The following is a 21,987-nucleotide window of genomic DNA, read 5'->3' on the forward strand; positions in this document are numbered from 1 at the left end:
CTGGGCACATAGTAGAGCCTCACATATAAGGTTTCACCTCTGTTAATCCCAAGAAACTTACTTATACTAAGTTGCCCCTCTCTCAGAACATTTGTCTATTTCTTTCTCCTTGATATGAGTGTGTTTCCCTCAAAGTATGTTTCTGGTGTACACAGTCAGTGATTCTTCTCTCTTGACTTAGAATGACTCACTCTAAGAAAACATACTCTGCTGGCTGTCCTTTGTATTTGCCTACCGTGTACCACAGATCTTGTTCTGGACAGTTTTACAGCACAATATTTAAAGTGAATAAAATGTCCACAGCAATGTTGTCATATAGTCAATGGCAGATCATTTAGCTTCTTTATTTTCTCCACTACCCTGTGGCACACGAATTTACCCTGTTGTATTTTAGACATACATATCTAAGGACATAAAAGTGGCCATAAAATACTTTACTTTTTCTCCTTTTCAGTAGTTCTGATAGAGATATTTTCGTTTGAGAAAAGGTTAATACAATTGGCTACTGGAAGGCTGTTTGGAGATTTTAGTAGGAAATCGCACATACAGAAAGAACATGCACTTTAAATACAAACCTAGGCCCAATACTGCCTTTAACTTACTAGCTGTGTGATCCTGGACAGGTCAATTAACCTCTTTGGGCATCACTTCCTCTTTTGTAAGGAGGTGCTTGTGTCAGTGGTTAATCTTACTGTATGTCAAAAGCCAAGCCCCAGGACTTGACACCAGGTTCCCAGTAAGTGTTAGCTTATCTTCTAATAGTGCCCTTGTCTCCTGTTAACATTATAGGATAAGAGACAAAAGCCATTAACATTCATTTATTTAATAAATTAAAGAATCATATTTATTATATCAGTGAACTACGACAAATAGAATTACTCTCACGTTTAGATCAATGGTATAGGAGGGGAGGGAGTTAGAATTGTGAAAGGTTAGTGCTAGAAGACACTTTGAGAATAATTAGGCCCAACACTTTCTCTTGTAAGTGGGGGGGAATATCTAAAAAACTGTACTAGAATAGTTTAGCTCAGAAGATTTTAAAAATACATATCATAATTATTTTTAAATAAAACTTTTTAAAAAAATAAGTCAGCCTTCTGTCTTGGCTAACAGCTTCAACTTCTTTGAGGGGAGAACTAAACCAGCTATCTCCATATTTCTTGTAAGTCTTGGGTCCCTTATCTGTAATCTATGTAGTCTCATTTGATCTCTAAATTGTTTTACTGCTCCCTCTACTATGCAGCCATCCTGCTTTAAAATAATAAGTAGGCTGAATTCCTAATAGACAGGGGAAAGGTTCAGCTATGATATGCCTAAGGCATTTTGAGAAGTCTTTTTCAAAGTGGAGACTCTATTAAGGTGGGTGCTATCTCAGACCTACTAAATCAGATTTTTTTGGACAAAGCCTATGAATCTGCATTTTTAATGAGCTTCCTCAGTGATTCTCTATTTTATTTTTAAATATATTTTTATTCATTTCAGAGAGGAAGGGAGGAGAGAGAAATAGAAGCATCAATGATGAGAGAGAATCATCGATTGGCTATCTCCTGCATGCCCCACACTGGGGATCGAGCCCACAACCTGGGCATGTGCCCTCACCAGAAATCGAACGGTGGCCTCCTGGTTCATAGGTCGATGCTCAACCACCAAGCCATGCCGGCTGGGCTGATTCTCTTTATTTTAAATATATTCTGCAGTGATTGAGAATCACTGACTTAGGAACTTCTAACAAGGACATGCATACTAATCCTCCTGATTAGAGTTTCAGGGGGAAAACTAGTAGCTCATCTAGTTTGACGTGGAGCCTTTTTTGTTTTATTTTTTGTTTTACCTGCTTTTCTTCAAGACGCCACTAGATGGGGCTTGTAGGCCACCTCTAGTTTATATCCTTCTGTCCTTGATTAAAGAGACTTGGCAACGGAAGGCCACAAATTATCTCAGCTAAACTGAATAGCAAGCATTGTGTTCAGTCCCTGCTGCACTCGTTTTTTCAGTCAGTCTGACCTGATTTCTGACAATGCTTAAACTTCCTAGCACATAATCAGGCCAAGTTATTGACATAAAAGACCTTAACTAAACAGGAAAATAAAAATAATTATAATAAAAAGCTTTAACTTTTGAATGAGTGGGAATTGTGATCGAAATTTCAAATGAAAATAAAACATCAGCTATACTAGAATCTATTTTTAAACTCTTCCTGGTGTTGGGTGATTTTATTTACCAGTGCTTGCTTTTCCATTTGAACATAGAAGTCTTTCATATATATGAATGATATATGGTGATTTGGCTTTTAAAAAATCCATTTCTCAATTTCTTTTTTTCAGTTGTTTGGCAGGGGTGGTAAAGAAACCATAGACCACTACATATCCACATAAAATTTACCTTCAACAAATATTTGCTGAATAAATGCATGAACCTTGATGCTTCTTTCTCACCCACACCTTATAAAACCTTCCCCAACTACCTCATTTCCCATGGGTTTCCTACCAGTCCTTTTGTTGTTGTTAATCTTCTTCCAAGGATATTTTGCCATTGCTGGGGATCAGACCTGCAACTGAGATAAGTGGATCGAACCCGGGACCCTTCAGTCTGCAGACTATCACTCTATCCACTGAGCCAAACTGGCTAGGGCCCAGTCCTTATTTTTCAGTGTTTGATGCTTGAAGGGAAAAAAATTTTCCTCAGTTTTACAATGGTTGGAAAGTCAAGTCCATGATTTCTAAGGTCAAGAAAGGAATTGAATCTTTAGTCTCCAACTCCCTGGGTTGAAAACATTCTGGTTCTGAGGTACTCTGGACTCCTCCGAGAAAGTGTCTAACATAATGGTCTCTATGAATAACACAATTCCCAGGCATAGCTTTCCTTAGAGATGTGATTAATAAAATCGCATCTTATAATTTCATTGACATACTTGGTTACTGAAGCCAAACAAATGAGCAAAAAGCTTTCATTAGCCCTTGCTAATATCAGAGGTGACGTGCCGAGCCTGAAGCACTTACACAGGTTATGAAACCACTCCTTGTGCCGCAGCCACAGGAGGCAGGCACAAAGCGCTCTTTGTGAACTGCTCCACTTTTTAAGGTCTCTCTGGCATCTGAACAAGCGGCACTTCGCAAAACATCAGGCTTTGCATGGAAAGCAGGATTCCCACATTGGGAGTCCATTGAAAGGTCTCCCACTCATCAGCATGCTCCATGCAGCTGAAGGTTCCGGAAAGTGTCAAAAGAGCAAACATGCACATAACACGGAACACAGGCAAACAAACTGAACCTATCTTGGCACCAGCTACATGTAGTTTTTAAAAAGCAGAATTATCTGTTTATTGGGCTAGAGGAAGGAAAGTTCACTAGTGTCTCCATAAGTAATGAAGTAATATCTTTACTTTGATAAAATTAATATCAAAGATATTGGACTTGAAGAGATTGCCTATTAACTGTCTCTTATGGAAAACCAAATGTCACTAAATCCACACTTTTATTCAAATTGCCATATACTTTAAAGTAATTGGTATCCTCCCTTCTCGCCCTGCAAGAACTAGTTACTCCTTCCCTTCTTTAATTCCTGTGCGGTTGCTGAAGAGTGTGCCTTCAGTGTCCTCAGGCTGCATAATGAGCCAAGGAATTCCAGTGAGAATGAATGCAGGTTGGCTGGCAGTTCCTGGGCAGCCAGGTGGTCCCTTGGGAAAAGGTGCCCTAACTGAGTAAACAGAAACAGGAGTTGTTTCCTCCCAAATCAAGACCCATGTCCCCTTTCATTAGAGCCCTGCTGATTATCATCCTGGGAATATAGAGAAGGCTTCAACTTCTGTCTCTGAATAGATATTAAAATCCAACTTGATACTTACCTGGCAGGGGAGGTACCATGATCACGAAGGTGGTTTGCCCAGGGCGAGGCTTATCCATTGCACTCCGGATGTGCTGACCGCTGCCATTTCCCCAAATGTGGGAAACTCGACTGCATAATGATTTGTGGTAGTGGGGGACTGTTTGTGCTCTCCCCTGGAAAAAAAATAAATCCAACTTGAGCCCAGCTGGCATGGTCACAGTTCGTTCAATTCCCAGTCAGGGCCTATGTCCTGGTTGTGGGCTCAATCCCCAGTGGGGTGTGTAGGAGGTAGACGATCAAGGATTCTCTCTCATCATTCATGTTTCTATCTTGCTCTCCCTCTCCTTTCTTCTCTGAAATCAATTTAAAATTTTTATAATTAACAAATTAAAAAAAAAAAAAAAAAAAAAACTTGAGCCCTGGCCAGGTGAGTCAGTTGGTTGAAGTGTAATCCTGTACACCAAAAGATTGCAGGTTCGATTCCCAGTCAGGGCACATATCTAGGTTGAGGGTTCCATCCCTGGTCAGGACAAGTACTGGAGGCAACTGATCGATGCATCTCTCTCACACAATGTTTCTCTCTCTCCATATCCTCTGGTGAAGATTTTTAAAAAATCAATAACAGTAAAAAATAAATGTAGGTGGTGGTGGTAGTAGTAGTAGTAGTAGTAGTAGTAAACGGAGCAGTTTGGGTGGGAGGGTGATAGTAATAATGCTTTGATTTAGTTAACATTAAACATTTCAACTTCAGAACCCCTCCAAAGGGTTCTTAAAATCACCAAAAAAATAAAAATAAAATAAATAAAAAATTACAAGGCAAAAATATGAGAAAATGACACTAAGAGGTAAGTGAAGGATGGTGTATACTTTTGTCCTGAAGGCATTTGCCAAACCTAGAAAAATTGAGCTTCAATTTTATGACCCCCCCCCCACCCCCTCTTAAGGGAGATCCATTCCCCATAAAACTGGGACCCCCATCCCCCAAAGATCTACATCCTCAGGGTAGGGATAAAGAGGAAAAAAACTTACCCTATTCCAATCTATTTCATGACCAGAAGACCCCAAGAAAAGTTGTCTTGGAAGTTTACAGGAAATGGAGGGAAGGGGAAATAAAAAACAACATTTATTATAGGTTGTAACCACAAGCTTACTGCCTTGTAGATAAGCATCCTTCCTATCACCTAGGTAGTTCCAAAACACTTCAAATTCAGTTTAAAGTAGTCTTGAACTGGCAATACACAGATGCCTGGAAAGAGGAAGTAGATGTAAAACTTTTCTGGAGGCATTTCCATAGAAAATTTTTCAAGGAAAATTAGCAGCTCACAGTAAAAATAAAGTATGACCGCCCGGCCGGCGTGGCTCAGTGGTTGAGCGCCAACCGATGACCCAGGAGGTCAGGGTTCGATTCCCGGTCGGGGCACATACCCGGGTTGTGGGCTCCACCCCCAGTGTGGGGCGTGCAGGAGGCAGCCGATCCATGATTCTCTCTCATCATGGATGTTTCTAGCTCTCTCTCCCTCTCCCTTCCTCTCTGAAATCAATAAAGATATTTAAAAAAATAATAAAAAATAAAGTATGACCCTATCTGGTTTGGCTCAGTTGATAGAGCGTCTGCCTGGGGACCAAAGGGTCCCAGGTTCGATTCCACATACCTCAGTTAAAGGCTCCTCCCTGGCCCGGGCCCTGGTCAGGGCTCGTGCAGGTGGCAACCAGTCGATGTGTTTCTCTCATATCGATGTTTCTCTCTCTTTCCTTTCTCTTCCACTCTCTAAAAATCAATGGGAAAATATCCTCAGGTGAGGATTTAATAAATAAATAAATAAAGCATGAAGGAGACAAGGCATCATGAAGTACCAACAAAAATAATAGACAAGAGGCCTATTAAAAAAATAAAATATTGATGCCCTAGCCGGTTTTCCTCAGTGGATTGGGTATCAGCCTGTGGACTAAAGGGTCCCAGGCTCGACTCCAGTCAAGGACACATGCCCGGGTTTCCAGCTCAATTCCCAATCAGTGCAGGAAGCAGCTGATCAATGATTCTCATCATTGATGTTTCTATCTCTCCCTCTCCCTTCCTCTCTGAAATCAATAAAAATACATTTAAAAAAATAAAACAAATAACCAAATAAAAATAATAAAATACTGAAATTATCAGTTATTTCAGAGAACTATTTTTACTCTGTTTAAGAAATAAATGATTCACTTTTAAGTAGATGTAGAAACTAAAAATGCAATGTAACAGGGTTTTTTTTAATGAGCAAATAAAATTTCTATAAATGAAAAACATTGTCATAATAGTTGAAATCAAAGAGCTGATTATCAATTTTAACAGGCGAGAATTTGTGAACTGAAAGATAAATTGAAAGAAATTATCCAGAATAGTCATGCATTGTCTAATGATAGGATACACACATTTTGAGAAATGTGCCATCAGGCGATTTCATCATTGCGCAAACAGTATGGAGTGAACTTAGACAAACCTGGATGGTACACCTAGGCCAGTGGTCGGCAAACTGAATCTCGCGAGCCACATGCGGCTCGCAAGCCGCGGTTTGCCGCTCTGTTGACTAATGAGTTTGCCGACCACTGGGATAGGGGCTTAATCACAAGGAAATACAACAGCCTGTAATTATTGGAATCGAGAGTCTAGGTCAGTGGTCGGCAAACTCATTAGTCAACAGAGCCGCAGTTTGCCGACCACTGACCTAAGCTATATGGTATAGCCTGATAGTCTTAGGCTACAAACCTGTACCACATGTTACTGTACTGAATACTGTAGGCAATTGTAACACAACAGTAAGTTGTGTATCTAAACATAGAAAAGGTACAGTACAAAAAATGGTATAAAACTTGTAAAATGGTCCACCTGCATAGGGTGCCTACCATTAATGGAGCTTGCAGGACTGGAAGTTGCTCCACATGAGTGAGTGAGTGGTGGCGAGTGAATGTGAAGGCCTAGGACATTACTGCACTATTGTAGACTTTACACACACTCCTCTTAGACTACACTAAATTTATTTTATCTTTTATTTATAATATTTTTATTTCAGCAAGGAAGAGAGAGGGAGAGAGAAATAGGAACATCAATGAGAGAGAATCATTGATCGGCTGCCTCTTGCACACTCCGCTGGGGATCGAGCCCGCAACCCAGGCATGTGCCCTTGACCGGAATTGTACCTGGGACTTTTCAGTCGCAGGCCCATGCTCTATCCACTGAGCCAAACCAGCTAGGGCTGAAGCAGATATTTTAACAGCTCTGCCACTTTGTCTTGTTCTTTGGAATCATAGCTCCAGTGGAATGGGACAGGCCTAATTGGTGAGCTGATTTTCCACCTTCCTAGTCCTTAATCATTTTTAATTTTGTTTCCAGGTCAATCACTGTATATGGCCTCTCACTGGCAACATTAATAGTGGATTTTGCACACTTAGGGGCCATGATGAACAAAATAACATGAGATTAAATCAAGCACAAGAGATAATGATGCAGTCAAGAGACATGGTAGCCTGGCCAGCATGGCTCAGTGGTTGAGAGTCGACCTATGAACCAGGAGGTCATGGTTTGATTCCCAGTCAGGGCACATGTCGGGTTCCAGGTTCGATCCTAAAGGGAGTGGGGTGGTATGCAGGAGGCAGCCGATCAATGATTCTTCCTCATTATTGATGTTTCTCCCTCTCCCTTCCTCTCTGAAATCAATAAAAATATATATTTATTTTAAAAAAGAGACACCGTAAACACAAGATGTATGAGACTGCTGCCGGCATAACACAGCATAGTGGTTTGCAGCAAATGTTTTCATAAGTAGAAAGAGTACACTCTAAAATACCGATAAAGTCCGGCTGGCGTGGCTCAGTGGTTGGACATCAACCTATGAACAAGGAAGTCACAGTTCAATTCCTGGTCAGGGCACATGCCAGGGTTGCGGGCTTGATCCCCAGTAGGGGGCATGCAAGAGGCAGCCGGTCCATGATTCTCTTTCATCATTGATGTTTCTCTCTCTCTCCCTCTCTGAAATCAATAAAAATATATTTAAAAAATAAAAAATACTGATAAAAAGTATAGTAAATACCTAAACTAGTAACATAATCATTATCAAGCATTATATACTGTACATAATTGTATGGGCTATATTTTTATAGGACTGGCAGTGTAGTAGGTTTGTTGACACAGCATCACCACAAACACATGAGTAATGCGTTGTGCCATGACATTATAATGGCTACCTAACTAGGAAGTGCTTAGCTCTACTATATTATTAATTTTATGGGTCTATTGCTGTATGTGTGGCCCATCTTTGATCAAAATGTCATTATGCGGTGTATGACTATACAACAGAGGAACAAAGACATAGAAAAAAATAAAAGCCAAGGTTAAAAAAAAAAAAAAAGAGTAGAGAAAATGGGACAGAAACAGTATTTGAAAAAAGAATTTTCCAGAACTGATGAAAGACACCAGGATACAGATTCAAGGAGTCCAATCCCAAGATAAACTGCAGAACACCAACGATACAGACGATAATAAAAGCAGCCAGGCTGGAGGTAAGGAGGCATGTTTTGTTTCAGTGAGAGCAGTTGCATTATTTCAAGTGGGAAATGGTGTTGCTGTTGTTTAGAAGAATGCCCAGGGGTGTGGCTACAGGGTTAAGAACCAAACTGGTGGCCCATTGTGGACAGAGGAGATTGGAATTCAGTATCTGTTCCAAACCTCCTTGTAGTTTACCTTTTCGGTGTAACTACAGTTTCCAGGTTTGCAGGCAGCTAGGGTTTTACTAGTAAATGCAAGTTGGGTTCCACCCACTAAATGCACGGTGCCACACTTTCTCTGCAGCCTTGTTTTGGGGTCAGCCGCTTGCTTTGGGGGTGTCGAGAGGTTTCGTTGTGGAGGTAGCAGCAGTGGCAGCAGGTTCCTGACCGCTGAATAACAACTTCAGCAGGTGCCCTGGACGCTGAAGGCCCAAGGAGGCCTCCTGACTTCTCCCCTCCCAGTTGCAGCAAAAGTGGCAGCTCTCCCAGCTGGTCAGTGTTGATCATGGAATCTTTCCTGGAACTCTGTCAGAGCCCCGAACTTCTAATGATTTAGTAGACACAGAATTTCTTATATTCAGTCCTTTTCTGCTTACATTAACATTTTCTGATTCTTAAAAGCAAACTCTGATGGATAAACTAAAAATTCTAAAACTCTGTATCTTTTTCCAGATTTTAATCTTGTTTTAAAGAAGTTTTTGAAATGATCAGTCAGGACTTTTCCTGCCAGGTGAGAAACTTAGTTGAATAAATAATTAACCTTTGGAGTTCTTCTTCGTTAGTCTTGAGCATTTATGCATGCTACAACATGTGATCAAGCAAATTACTTCATCTTTTAAGGAAAATAACTCTCTCTGAGCTTCAATACATTGGTTTTTGTTTGATTGTAGAAAGAGTGGAAGGGAGGGGGAGAGCAGAGAGAGAGATACATCGATTGGTTGCCTCCCACCCATGCCCCAACCCAGGCTGGTAATGGAGCCTACAACTGAGATATGTGCCCTTGACCAGAATTGAGCCCAGTCCACGGGCCAACACTCTATCCACTGAGCCAAATGGCTAGGGCAATACATTGTTATCTGTTATGCAATAATGATCACTGTTAGTCTCTGATAGTTTTTAAATGATTGGATAGAAAAGTCATACTATTGCAATCTGATATTCAGCAATGTTAGAATTATCAATATTTTTATTTTCCAAACATTATTTTAAAAGAACATTAAAAGCATCAGAAATACAAATCTGGCCTAGTGATTAACCTCAGAACAATTATAAAGTGCTTGAAATGCATCACAGTAAAGCATCAAGAGAACTAATTAATATAACCTGGTAATTCATCATATTCAACTGAATTCTCATTACTTCTAGTTCTCATGTTAGCCCTTCTGAAGAGAGAAGTTATATATGTCCATCTATATCTATATCTACAAATGGATATAGATATGGAGGAGGGCTATGAATCTAGCCCACTATGTATTTCATGCAAATTAAATCAATAATTTATTGATGAGCATAAAGAGACTGAATGCCACCTATGCACATGCTTAGTTTTCTTTATACTATAATTTGTACCTCCCCAAATGAGCCAAGTCACTTCCAATGCCACACAGGAAACGTGTCAGCTTTAATTTTACAAGTAGACATTACTTTTAAAAAATATTTTATTGAGTCACATTTGAAGTCCCTGACCAAAAAAAGAGATACATACCTTTAAAAGTGTGAAATATCTTCTTCATTAATGTTATTAGCTACAAAGCTGTCTGATTTTAGACAAAAAGTCCAATTCCTAGATTGCCAAAATGCTTCAAATGATCTTGGGAGAGGATGTTAGATATCATAACTCTTTGTTTAAAAAGAGATAATAAACTAACCTATCTCATGAGAGTATTAATAAATGAAAACAGTGTTATATTTAAAATATAAAAGCACAATTGAAACAGGCCATAATGACTTCCAAAAATAGCATTCCATTCCAAAAATAAAAGAGTGGATATTTGCTCTGCTATTATAAAATTGCATAACAAAAATAAAGGAAAAAAAGAAGAGAAGGAAGGGAAGGGTATTAAAAGGTGAATTTTTTAAAAAGTTGAGCCCAGCTGGGTGTGGCTCAATGGTTGAGCATTGACCCAGGAACCAGGAGGTCACCGGTTTGATTCCCAGTCAGGGCATATGCCTGGCCTATGATTCTCATTAGGGGGCATGCAGGAGGCAGCTGATTGATGATTCTCTCTCATCATTGATGTTTCTATCACTCTCTCCTTCTCCCTTCCCCTCTGAAATCAATAAAAACATATTTTAAAAAAAGAAAAGAAATTGAAACCCATATCTCATACTTTAGTCTCAGAAACAGAAATAAATGATTGATACTGAAAGGGAAGCGTCGTTAGATGAGGTTGAGCAGAGTTCTAGCTGAGTGCCCACTGTGTCTTCTCCATGCCCCGCTTGACCTCTGGACTTGGAACCAGCCTGGGAGAGAATGCTACAAACAATATCTTTCATCCACAGGAGTGAAGCGCCTTCCAATTTGCAATAACTGTTCTTGAATATAACAATTTCTAAAGATAGATTTTTTTTAAAAAAACAGATTTTGTATCTTGATGCTCATCCTGTGTCTAGCAGTTACAGTTCTAAAACTTTAACAAGTTCAAATGCTAATTGTAAATGAAAACATTTTTACATAAAAATATGAGTTTACAGTTGTTATGCTAGGAATCACAGAGTACTGTATATAATAAAATTAGTTTTAGGTATAGAAATACTTAATCTATTTTTCCTTACTGCCCATCTCCAGTTTAAGATTAATGGGAGAGAATAACACAATTAGTTTACTAGTAAAAAGAGATCTTAAGGATTTTTCTACCACAATAATATATAAAGAAAGACAAAAGAAATTTTCTAAATAGTTACTTGGATACTCTTCATCAGATTGTTAACAAACCATCTCACACAGAAGGAAAGCATAAATCAAAACATTCCCATTCCCGCCCTGGCCGGTGTGTCTCCGTGGATTGGGTGTCATCCAGTGCACCAAAGGGTTGCTGGTTTGATTTCCAGTCAGGGCACATGCCCCGGTTGTGGGCTCAATCCCCAGAGCGGGCATGCGGGGGCCGCCAACTGATGTTCCCTTCTTACATCTCATATTGATACTTATCTCTCTCTTTCCCTCTCCCTCCCTATCTCTCTAAAAATAAATCAATAGAAATATATTTTTAAAAATTCCAAGCCTGGCTGGTGTAGCTCAGTGGTTGAGGGTTGGCCCAAGAACCAGGAGGTCACGGTTCGATTCCGGGTCAGAGCACATGCCTGGGTTGTGGACTCGCTCCTCAGTAGGGGGTGTGCAGTAGGCAGCTGATCAATGATTCTCTCTCTCTCTCCCTTCCCCTCTCTGAAATCATTGAAAACATTTTTTTTTTAATTCCCACTCTCATCCTTATGCCTTCTTAAGCAATAATAAACATAATCTAACACATAACACTCTATATTGCTTCCCAGACAACAAACCCTGACTGAGAGGAACACATTTAGCATCGACTCTCCCAGGAGTAGCATACCGCTACCACACTGCAGCGCAGTCCTCTTCATTAGGATTCTAGTAAATAGAACAGAATAATTCACTTTTACCAAGGGATAATCTTTATATATATTATTGATTTCAAAGAGGAAGGGAGAGGGAGAGATAGAAACACCATTGATGAGAGAATCATTGATTGACTGCCTCCTGCATGCCCCCCTGGGGATCAAGCCCACAACCTGGGCAATGTGCCCTTGACTGGAATCGAACCCAGAACTCTTTAGTCCATAGGCCAACGCTCTATCCACTGAGCCAAACCAGCTAAGGCAATAACATTTCTTAAAAAAAAAACAAAAAAAACACCACAGCTCTATATAGCTACTATTGACAATATAACAATGTCTATAATAATAAATGGTAATAATAATAATAGTATATTCTAGGTTGACTGTCTTAGGAAAGTACCTAATACCTGTGTATTTTTTGTAAGGATAATTATATAGATAATGTATTTCTGATTTTCTGCTTTAACAATGTATTATTTATTCAGATAAGTCTGCTACCAAAAAAAGTGTATTCTTCCCCATTTCAACACTTCAAAAAATCAAAATTTATAATTTAATTAATAAAAGTAACACCTCAGTAAAAAGTATACACCTTCACATTCTTTAAAATATCCAGCTCATATATACTTCAAAGACCCATAACCTTGAGTCAAATGACCATTCTCTACTTTAACATAGTAGCGTGATCTATTTAAAAGTTTAGTACAAAAGATTGGAACACAGGTCAGGGTAAAATTCCAAATAATAAACTTTTACATTAAACCTTAAAATGTCAAGAGACCACAAGGCAAACCAACAGATGCTAATAAATCCGACAAAAGAAAATCCTAACTGCCAACTGTTTAGTTGAGTCTTTAAGCTTTGATCTACAACTAGTCTCACAGAAGGGAAAACAAGAAATCCCTTAGTGCCACAAACAAGATTCTCCAGCCTCCATCGCTCTAAACAGAGGGGACGGGAATCGGCCTGGCCGACGCACTGTCACATTCTTGCAATAAGTCGTTAGTGGTGTGGTAATGCATGGCAACATATGAACTGGCAAACCCAAATGCGTTTACCGGCTGTAAGTTACAGGGGATGTTCTCGTCCTGGGATGGGCTGCTGTTATAGATGCTGTAGTACGGTTCCATCCGAGTGTTGATGGGCGTGGAGCTGCTCTGACCATAGTGTTGATGTCCAGCGGAGATCTTGGGACTGACCACACTTTCCTTCGAATGACTTGGGCCACAAGCCTGGTCCACGAATTTCTTCTGGGGCTTTGGAGACAACATGTAGGCAGAGTTTGTTTCATGATGGGAGGATTTGTTCCTGTTGACCTCGAGGTTCCCTTTGCCCATGGCTCGAAGGCGAGTCTTCTGTTTGCAGCAGAAAAATCCCAGGCCAATGTATTGGAGGCACCAGAGCACCTTCCTTCTCAGCCCTGTACTGTTCCGGGAATATATAAAAGGGTTTAATCCTGACTTGAGAAATATAAGGGTGAATCCAAACAGCTCGAACTGGTAAAGGATGAAGCTCCCACTTCCGGACAGAACCACCTGCACCAAGGAAATCCCCAGTGGAAGACAGCATACCAGGACCGACAGCACGATGACCACACAGGTGACCACCGCTTTGGAATCCTTCGCTGTGGAGAGATTGACAGCTGATACCAGCTGGAGCCGGCTGGCTGCAGGGGTTGGCAGCTGGTTGGGACTCTGAGTGTATCCATGGGTCTGAACGTGCTGCAGTTTGTTGTAATTCTGGTTCCTGTATAGAGCGGGCACGGTGCACTGGATGGGGTCTCCACCTCCCTTCCCAGGCGCCCCCATGAAAGGCTGCGGCCTGGAAGCATCCACTGTGATCACAGGGGGGCATTTTCTGACTTGAGCATTTTTCCGCAGGGTCTGAGCAATCATGATGTAAGAAACAGAGACCACAGCAACACAGAAGGTGAAGTCGACCACATAGAGAGACAGGACGGCTTTCCCTTCTCCAGCCACCAGGCTGGACATGGGGAGGCAGAGGTGGGACTTGCGGGTCTTGAGGGTGGCCATGGTGGCGAGGGTGAAACTGGCGGCCCAGAGAAGCAGCGTGAGGAGCAGGGTGCAGGGGAAGGAGGCCGTGCGGTTCGGCTGCTTCCCCAGCACCATGCGGAGCCGGTGCAGGGCGATCACGGCCACTGTCTTGAGGGACATGATGATGAAGCCGGAGCTGGTGAGGTGGAAGGTGAAGCAGAAAGCATCCGGGACTCCGCTGAAGAACAGCACGAAGGCGAACATGGGGGCCGTGACTCCGCAGATGAAGAGGTCACAGAAGGACAGGTTCAGGATCATGAAATCGAAGTTGGTTCTGAACTTCCTGAAGGCCGGATCAAAGAAGGACAGGAAGACGATGAAGTTGCCGTAGGAGCCCAGGCAGAAGATGATCACGAGCAGGAAAGTACAGGTCACCAAGGTGGCCGTGTGGACCAGAACGTGGAGACCCTCCTGCAGGGCGGTGCCGTTTCTCCCCGGGGCGCCAGGCAGGGGCCAGGTGGTGTTGGCAGCGTCCGGGAAGTGGTCCGTGGAGTTCATCTTCAGAGAGAAAGGTCTCTTCCTTCTGTGGGGAGGGCAGTCAGGGCCTCAGCTCACAGATGAGCGGTACGTGGCAAAAGAGACCCGAGGCAGAAAGGCCTGCACACAAAAATGCATCCCCTGAAACAGAAAGGAGTTAATGTAGCCAGTAGCGTGCTCTCCTGCTCTTTGTCCAAAGCACTAGAATGTGTCAGCTGTGACCAGTGCACAGAAAGCCCAGCACGGAAAAGACAGAAACACCTCCAGACACACTCATCCAGCTAACCTGAGGTTTTGTGACACAGTGGTTTCCAAACTGGCCTTAAGCATCACCTCGAGAGCAGGTTAAAAAAAGGAAAATTGGAGCCCTCGCCAGTTTGGCTCAGTGGATAGAGCGTCGGCCTGCGGACTGAATGGTCCAGGGTTCGATTCCAGTCAAGGGCACATGCCTGGATTGTGGCCTTGATCCCCAGTAGGGGGCGTGTAGGAGGCAGTGAATCAATGATTCTCTCTCATCATTGATGTTTCTATCTCTCTCTCCCTCTCCCTTCCTCTCTGAAATCAATAAAAATATGCATTTTTTTTTTTTTTAAAAAAAAGGAGATTCCTAGGCCTCGCCCATCGAGATTCTGATTGAAGGGTGTCCAGATGCTATGTTTAGAAACACACCGGAGCCAGACATTGGAGACACAAGAATATAACCTCTTGGCCAAAGGGATCACAATCCAGCTGGAGATCAACCTAACTATGTAATTGCAGCCCAACGCTGTAAATCAGATGGTAGCAGGTGCTGTGGAAGTAAGAAAGGGGAACCTAATCCAGCCCAGGGTGGAGGCTGAGAGGCTGAAGGGAGTCCTGGCAAGGAGGAGCTCGCTGGGTGAATGGTGAAGGCAAGGAGGAGGGGACAGACAGACTACAAGAAGGGTGTAAGTCTTTGCAGGATTGGGGCAAAACCAGCACATGCTTAAAATAGGAGCAGAGGGTATTGCTGAAGTAGATTGTAGCCCTTTATATCACTCCCACAGACTGCTAACAAATCCTATTTCTTTCCCTAAGAAGAATCCTTTATTTGCCATTATTTACAATTTCTTCTCGCTGCTTGTGATTTCTTGGCCAACTCCGTACCGTCCTTTGGAAAAAACTTGGTGTAGGACTACATGTGAGGGGGGAAATGAAATTAATGAAGGGTATCAGAATTATAGTTGAGATTTACAAGGTGCAAAGACACCATTTGGTAAACTTTAAACTGCGATGCAAATGTGAGTTAGCATTATTCCAACAATCATATCTTCAGGACAGAGCAGGGGACATGCCCCCAACCCACTCATGCATTCATTCACTCAGTTTACATTCATCATATGCAAACTATACGCAGCTTTATGCTAGGCGCTGTGGGTAAAAAGGTAAGACACAGCCTCTACTTTAATAGAAGAACTTGTTTTTCGTCTTGCTCCTTTATTTTTCTTAAGCTTTCCCCCATTTCACAATGAGATTTAAAGTACACTCACACAAATCTTCTGTTATCCCAAGTCCCAAAACCCTGAGTGGCTTGGTGCCCACCCTGCTCCCCAAGATGCTTCTAAGTGGGGCAGCTTAAGTTGTTCCTTGGAGACGGATGCAATGCTCTTGACAACCAAAAGGTATTTGCTTTAATCCAGCATTTTTAGGAACAAATAATGGCACTGGGGAGGTCCAGGGGCAAAGTGCAGAATATTTAACCTCAAACTCAAGCTGAGTCCCTGAGACCTCCAGCTGCGTCAGAGCTTATCCCCTTAGGTGCTGGATCATGGGGTGCAGAAAAGGGGCTAGGTCAGGGAGGGGTTACTGGGGGCTCCAGGAAGCAGCTATGGACCACCCACGGTACAGAAGCCTCTCAGCATTCAATCACAGGTACGGCTGTGTCAGTGAGCATCCGACGAGTTCAGTCCTGGGGAGATCCATACAGCCAACCAGTGTCCTCCGTGAAGGAAGCACACCTCTTCTACGTTCTCAGTGGTTCATGACAACATTATGAACTTCTCCACTGGGAAGGGAGACCAACTTTTCTGTGCTTTCCTTATAAAAGTTCAGAGAGGATATAAATCCTGACCTTTTGTTTCCTAATATTAGAATTTAAAAAATAATAATGGGTAGCTATTTGTTTTCACTTAAGATTGTATTGTTTCTGAACACTTTTTAATGCCTACGTAGTGAAAAAGATACACTTTTACTATTCTTTATTGTTAATTGGAGGATTGGGATGAACTGATGAAAAGAGAAGTAGAAGAGAAACCCCAGTTTGAGGAGGCAGGAAGAGCAGAGAGGTGATACTAATGTTTATAGCAAACTCCTCTTTCCACCCCCACCCGAAGGGTTTCCTCTCTGGAGGTAGGGAAATAAACAGGGGTGAAGAGGGAAGCAGGAGTTTGGCTGGGGGAATTAGAAGAATAAAGAACCTGGAGTCAGGGTGCTAACAGAAATATTGAGTAAATGGGGAATACTGAAGTGGGGTGATGGAAGTTATGAAGACCCCAGAGGAGGAGACAGTTGGAAAGAGTTGTCAAGTGGAAAATGAGATGTTGAGGCAGCAACATTAGTCAAGGGTGAGAGGCAAGAGGAAAAAATATTTGGAGCACATGAGGGGCAAATTTCACTTTCTATACAGTTATAATTTTTTTCAACAAATTATACATTTTTCAATAGATTAAAAATAATGCTGAATTATAGGTTGGGAATATAACTATCAGTATCATTACTAGTATGTTAACTGTACTAAGTGCTTGTGATGTGTCACTCACTGTTCTCAGTGCTCCACCCGCTTAACGTATTGAATCCTCACAGTAACCCTGAGGTGGTTAAATATAACTTACCCCCATTTTACAGATGAGGAAACTGAGTCAGAGAGCACCTAACTTAAAGTGGTAGGGCATGAATTTGAACGTTAGCAGTTACTCTCTAAAGCCCACACTCTCCCCCACCATGCTAAACAGAACAGAACGAGATCAAGGGAAAGATCCCCAGATCAGAAGATTGTTACAGCAGCTATAATTTACTGGGTGGCCAGTATATGCCAGGCACTTACACTAGAAGCTTTACATACGTCATCAAACGTTATGTCATTCTCAATGTAATCCTATCAAGTAGGTATTGCAATCTCTTCCCAACTCAAAGTTCTTGGAAACCAACACTTGAAAACACACACACACACACACACACACACACACACACACACACACACACACTTCTGTGTACCTTTTTGTTAAGGTTGATAGTTATGGTGTAATCCTATATAATAAAAGGCGAATATGCAAATAGACCGAACAGCAGAACAACCGAACAACCGGTCGCTGACCACCAGGGTGCGTGTAGAACATGGCGGGCGTGGGCAGCAGGCAGCAGAGTGCTGAACATGGCGGACGTCGGCTACAGCGGGATGGTGGAGCAGGTGAGCAGGGGCGCCAGACCACGGCGGGGCACCGGTCGCTGTCATCGGGGCGAGCCTCTGGTGGTTACTGAAAATTCTTTGCTCCTGCGCACCACAGTCCCACCCGCCACTCGCATCTGCTGCCGGTGCCGGCCCTGCTTGCACCCACTGACGGCGCCGAGTGATTGGGACGGGTGCCAGGCGCCGGCAGTAGACGCAAGCGGTGGTTGCCGGCCCAGATCTCCCCTGAGGTCTTCGGGGCGATCTTGAGGGGCGATCGGGGCAGCAGCCGCAGCTCATACCCACTGACGGCGCCAGCCCTGCTCACACCCACTGCAGCACCAGCCCCCATTGCTCCACGCCGTCAGCGGGTGTGAGCAGTGGCAGTGGGGCTGCCGGCAGACAGGGGATCGGGGGCCACGGCAGGAGGGGCCAGGAGGGGGCATGGAGGATGGGCCGAGACCCACCCGTGTGCCCACCACAGCCTCGTGGCCCACAGTTCCTTTCAAGGTGCACGAATTCGTGCACTGGGCCCCTAATGTAATTATAAAGCAACTCTTATTGGAATAATTTGGAAAAAAGTTAGGAATCAGAGGCTGGGGAGTAAAGCAGAAGACAGAATAGAAGTAAAGGTGTTGGCAGAGAAACTTGAGGAGAAATAAAGGAAATGGAAGGAAAGTAACTACTATTAGTGTTAACTCTGGGACTATAAGAAAGAGGAGGCTGAGATCACAATTTGGAACGAAGTTATGAAGGCAGAATTATAAAAGTCAGTGATCTGAGGAAGGGAGGTAAAGAAATAGCTATTTGCTATGCCTAAATATTAAATAAAGGTTTTCAACGCAAGCATACAAGCTACTCTGTATCTCTGGGACCATAGATAGGTCTTGGAGGACAATGTGATTAAAGTCATAAAACCAGCAAAATTTTAAGTTGGAACACCTGCCGTAAGCAGGCATATTAGCTACAACAAAGAAGGAATGAATTCACATCACATGCATCTTGTTACAACCAGGAGGAAGGATCCTAAAGTAGTAAGTAAAATATGGTAAGGGAAAATTTCTTGTACAGTGGCAATTGTTTCTCCTTAAGATGTGTGAAGAGTCTCTGATAATTTGGTGTGCTGTCTTAATATTTTCCCGTATATTAAAACATTTTATATGCGCTTTCCTAAGTCTACTCATGACCTGGATTCTTCCCACTCATTTTTTTTCAGAAGGCCTTGCATTCCTCGAGGGCGGGCATTTTCAGAGTTCTGTGTGTCTTTCCCATTGTATTTGTATTGATCCGAATACCTCAGGGAAGATGACTTGCCCACGGTCACTAAGATTCAAGCCGGATTTATCTGATTTCAGAGCCCTTCAAGCTCTTTGTCCCCAGTTGAACTACCTCTTGAGGCCGGGAGCAGCGGGTGGGTGGGGCGGGGTCAGTGGCGGAGGGGCACTGGGTGGCTGTGGAACGCCCCAGGGTATGGAAGGGGGGTGAGGACCGACCCCGGCCAGGAGCTGGCAATGGGTAGGAGGCCCCGAGGTGGAGAAGGTTATGGTAAGAAGGGCCTAGGCCTGGCCAGGGAAGCTAGTGAACCAGTCGGGAGAGGGTTGGTGGGGTGAGGAGGCCAGGCCAGGCCACGGGCGGTGGGGGAGGGGTCCCACGGCCCCTCGGAGCGTGGGAGCGGCCCGGGCAGGGGCCAGACGGCTGCTCCGCAGGCTGCGCCAGGACAGCAGGTGCGCAGGGGCCGGGCTGGGACCAGCGCGGCGCGCTCTTTGCTAACCCACCGGCTCGCCGTGCCCGACCCTCCCTGTTCCCGTGGAGTCGCCTCCTCCGGGGCCCGCAGCTTCTCACCTGCAGGGTGGCCGCAGCGCCGCCCCTTCTCCTCCATCTCGCAGCCCAGACCCCAGCTCCACCCACCGCCCGGGAGGATGCAGGGCGCCCGGGAGGCTGCAGGGCTGGAGGCACCATCGCCATCGCCGCTGCCGCCGCCTCCGCGCATCCCGGAGCCGCAGGAGCTGGGGGCGCAGAGGCGCAGTCACCGAGCTGCGGAGGGCGCCGCCCCCTCCACCGGACACCCGGGCCTGGCACCCCGCCTGCCCTCGCACCCTCACCACCTCGCTGGCCTCCTTGTGCGCTGGGGCCGGCTGCTCCCCGTCCTCCGGGCTCCCTTCTGTAGGCAGCGGCGGCCGACAGGAAGAGGGGCAGGCGGACTGGGTAGAAACCTGACGAGTGGGGGCGCCAACAGCACACGGCGACCCAAGGGATCTCGGTCTCCGAGGGACGCACCGTGGCATGGGCCGGTGGGCTTCTTGCCAGCCCTCCGCCTGCATTCCCGGCTCTGGGGCCTTGGGGCCCGCCAGGCTCTGTGGACTGCAGCTAAAGACGCTTTCTCCTAAACTGGCATCGTTCAGTTTCGTGCTTTGAGACTCAGGACTTGTAAATCAAGTCGTAACATTGAAATCAAACCAAGTTTATAAAAAGAATTACATCTTTTCTTCTTTCAGCTCTTTCAAAAAGTATTGGAGAATTTACTAAAGGAACTTACCAATTACAAGTAAACACACACACACAAACAGCAAAACTACCCATGCAAATTACCAAGCCAAGAAACCATGGACATGAATGTTAAAAACCACAGAAAGCAATGGTCGTAGGCACGCAGCTAGGCAGAGTTTAGTGAGCAAGAACACAAACCCCAAACCACCATCCCCATTCCTCTATAGAGTCCATATGCCCAAAACAAGGAACGCTCGGGTTTAATTTTAGTCTGAGCCTTCCAGTAACATCCTATTCTGGGTGACTGGGATCTTACTACTTTTCTAACCTGGCGGGGGTGGGTGGGAGGGGGGTAGTATTTAGAAATGAGAATGTTCTTTGAATGCCCTTTCCTTCACCGATGCCAGAAAACTCAGTTTCAAGTGAATATTGCTGTTGAAATCCTATTGTGGCTAAACTGTTTGGTACCAAGTACCAAAGAACTTGACTTATGCATATAACTCATCTTTGCCAGTTCCCCTGTGCTTTCACCGTAAATAAAAAGGCTGGATAATTTGTGAAGTAGACATTCAGTCCAGGAGTTGACTATGCTCGCAGAATTTGGTTTAGAAATCAATTTATTCCTAAAGGCAAATTTCCCACCAATTCCCATGTAATATTCCACTCCCAAACACATGCAATGCAGCAGTTCAAATCTAGGTTGTCAGCAGCGGTGACCCTGGGCCCTAGAAATAATCCAAAGGGAAAGAAGACATTAGTATTGAGTGGAAACTCCGAAGTTATATCCCTCTCCGTATGAATTGCCCGCTCAGCTCCAGACATTTGGCCATGCCAGGAGATGACAGGTTTGGGCTGGCAAGTAGCAGTTACACCCGTGGGAGAAATTATCTGTTAATGGGGGGAAAAAAACAAATTTACAGCTTGTAAAGGACTCCAGAGATCTACAAGAGGAAATGAGAAACTACCATCAGCAAAGCTACTATAATTTTGTCTATCAAATGTGTCAGCCATGTGTTAAGAACACAGCCTTACTTGTAAAAAAATAGTAAAAAAAAAAAAAAAAGAGGAAAATCTGCAACAACAAAAAAACAAAAACAAGCAGGGCTGACATGTTAAAATATGAATGGCTATCGATTTTCAGGGAAACCAGCATTCTAATACACTGTGACTGTCAATGCAAATTAAGGAAAACATTATCAGAGCCACTTAATGTTTTAGATTCTTGACCTAAAAATCTTACTTCTTAGAATTTATCCTAAGGAAATACTTGAGGAAAAAGTCTGAAGCATGACGATAACAAAATGTTCATTGCAGTGTAATTTGTAGTAGGGAAAACAGAAAACCACCTTGATGTTCAACAACAGGGGAATACTCACAATTATATTAGCAAGAGAAATAAATTGCCATTGTCCATAAACATAACTATGAAGACCATGTAGAAAAAGTTAATTTTTTCAGTCAAACAAAATTTCTCACTGGTTCCTTCTAGACACACTACTAATTGCTCAAAATGACCTGCAACCGTAGGGCTTGGCAACGCCTTCTCAAATATTTGAAAACAGCTTTCACAAACTATTTGTAATTTTTTTCTGGGGGGGGGGGGGGGGATTCACATCAAGGGAACAGGTGGGTAAATTTTCCTTCTAA

The 21,987-nt window shown here is 43.5% G+C and overlaps 1 protein-coding gene and 1 non-coding gene across 2 annotated transcripts; one reads left to right on the forward strand and one right to left on the reverse strand.

Annotated features, from left to right (window-relative positions):
- Window positions 1–3,836: 3,836 nt before the first annotated feature.
- Window positions 3,837–4,001, forward strand: LOC114230350 (U1 spliceosomal RNA). Its single transcript, XR_003616252.2, has one exon. It is a non-coding gene; the product is annotated as a U1 spliceosomal RNA (small nuclear RNA).
- Window positions 4,002–12,860: 8,859 nt separating this feature from the next.
- GPR75 (G protein-coupled receptor 75) lies at window positions 12,861–19,784 on the reverse strand. Its single transcript, XM_054728283.1, has 2 exons — window positions 19,696–19,784; window positions 12,861–14,496 (listed from the first exon to the last, which is right to left on the reverse strand). The coding sequence occupies exon 2, from the start codon at window positions 14,469–14,471 to the stop codon at window positions 12,861–12,863; it is 1,611 nt and encodes a 536-aa protein (XP_054584258.1). The 5' UTR covers window positions 14,472–14,496; window positions 19,696–19,784.
- Window positions 19,785–21,987: the final 2,203 nt, after the last annotated feature.

Source organism: Eptesicus fuscus, chromosome 16 (assembly GCF_027574615.1).
Source record: "Eptesicus fuscus isolate TK198812 chromosome 16, DD_ASM_mEF_20220401, whole genome shotgun sequence".
NCBI classification, from domain to species: domain Eukaryota; kingdom Metazoa; phylum Chordata; class Mammalia; order Chiroptera; family Vespertilionidae; genus Eptesicus; species Eptesicus fuscus.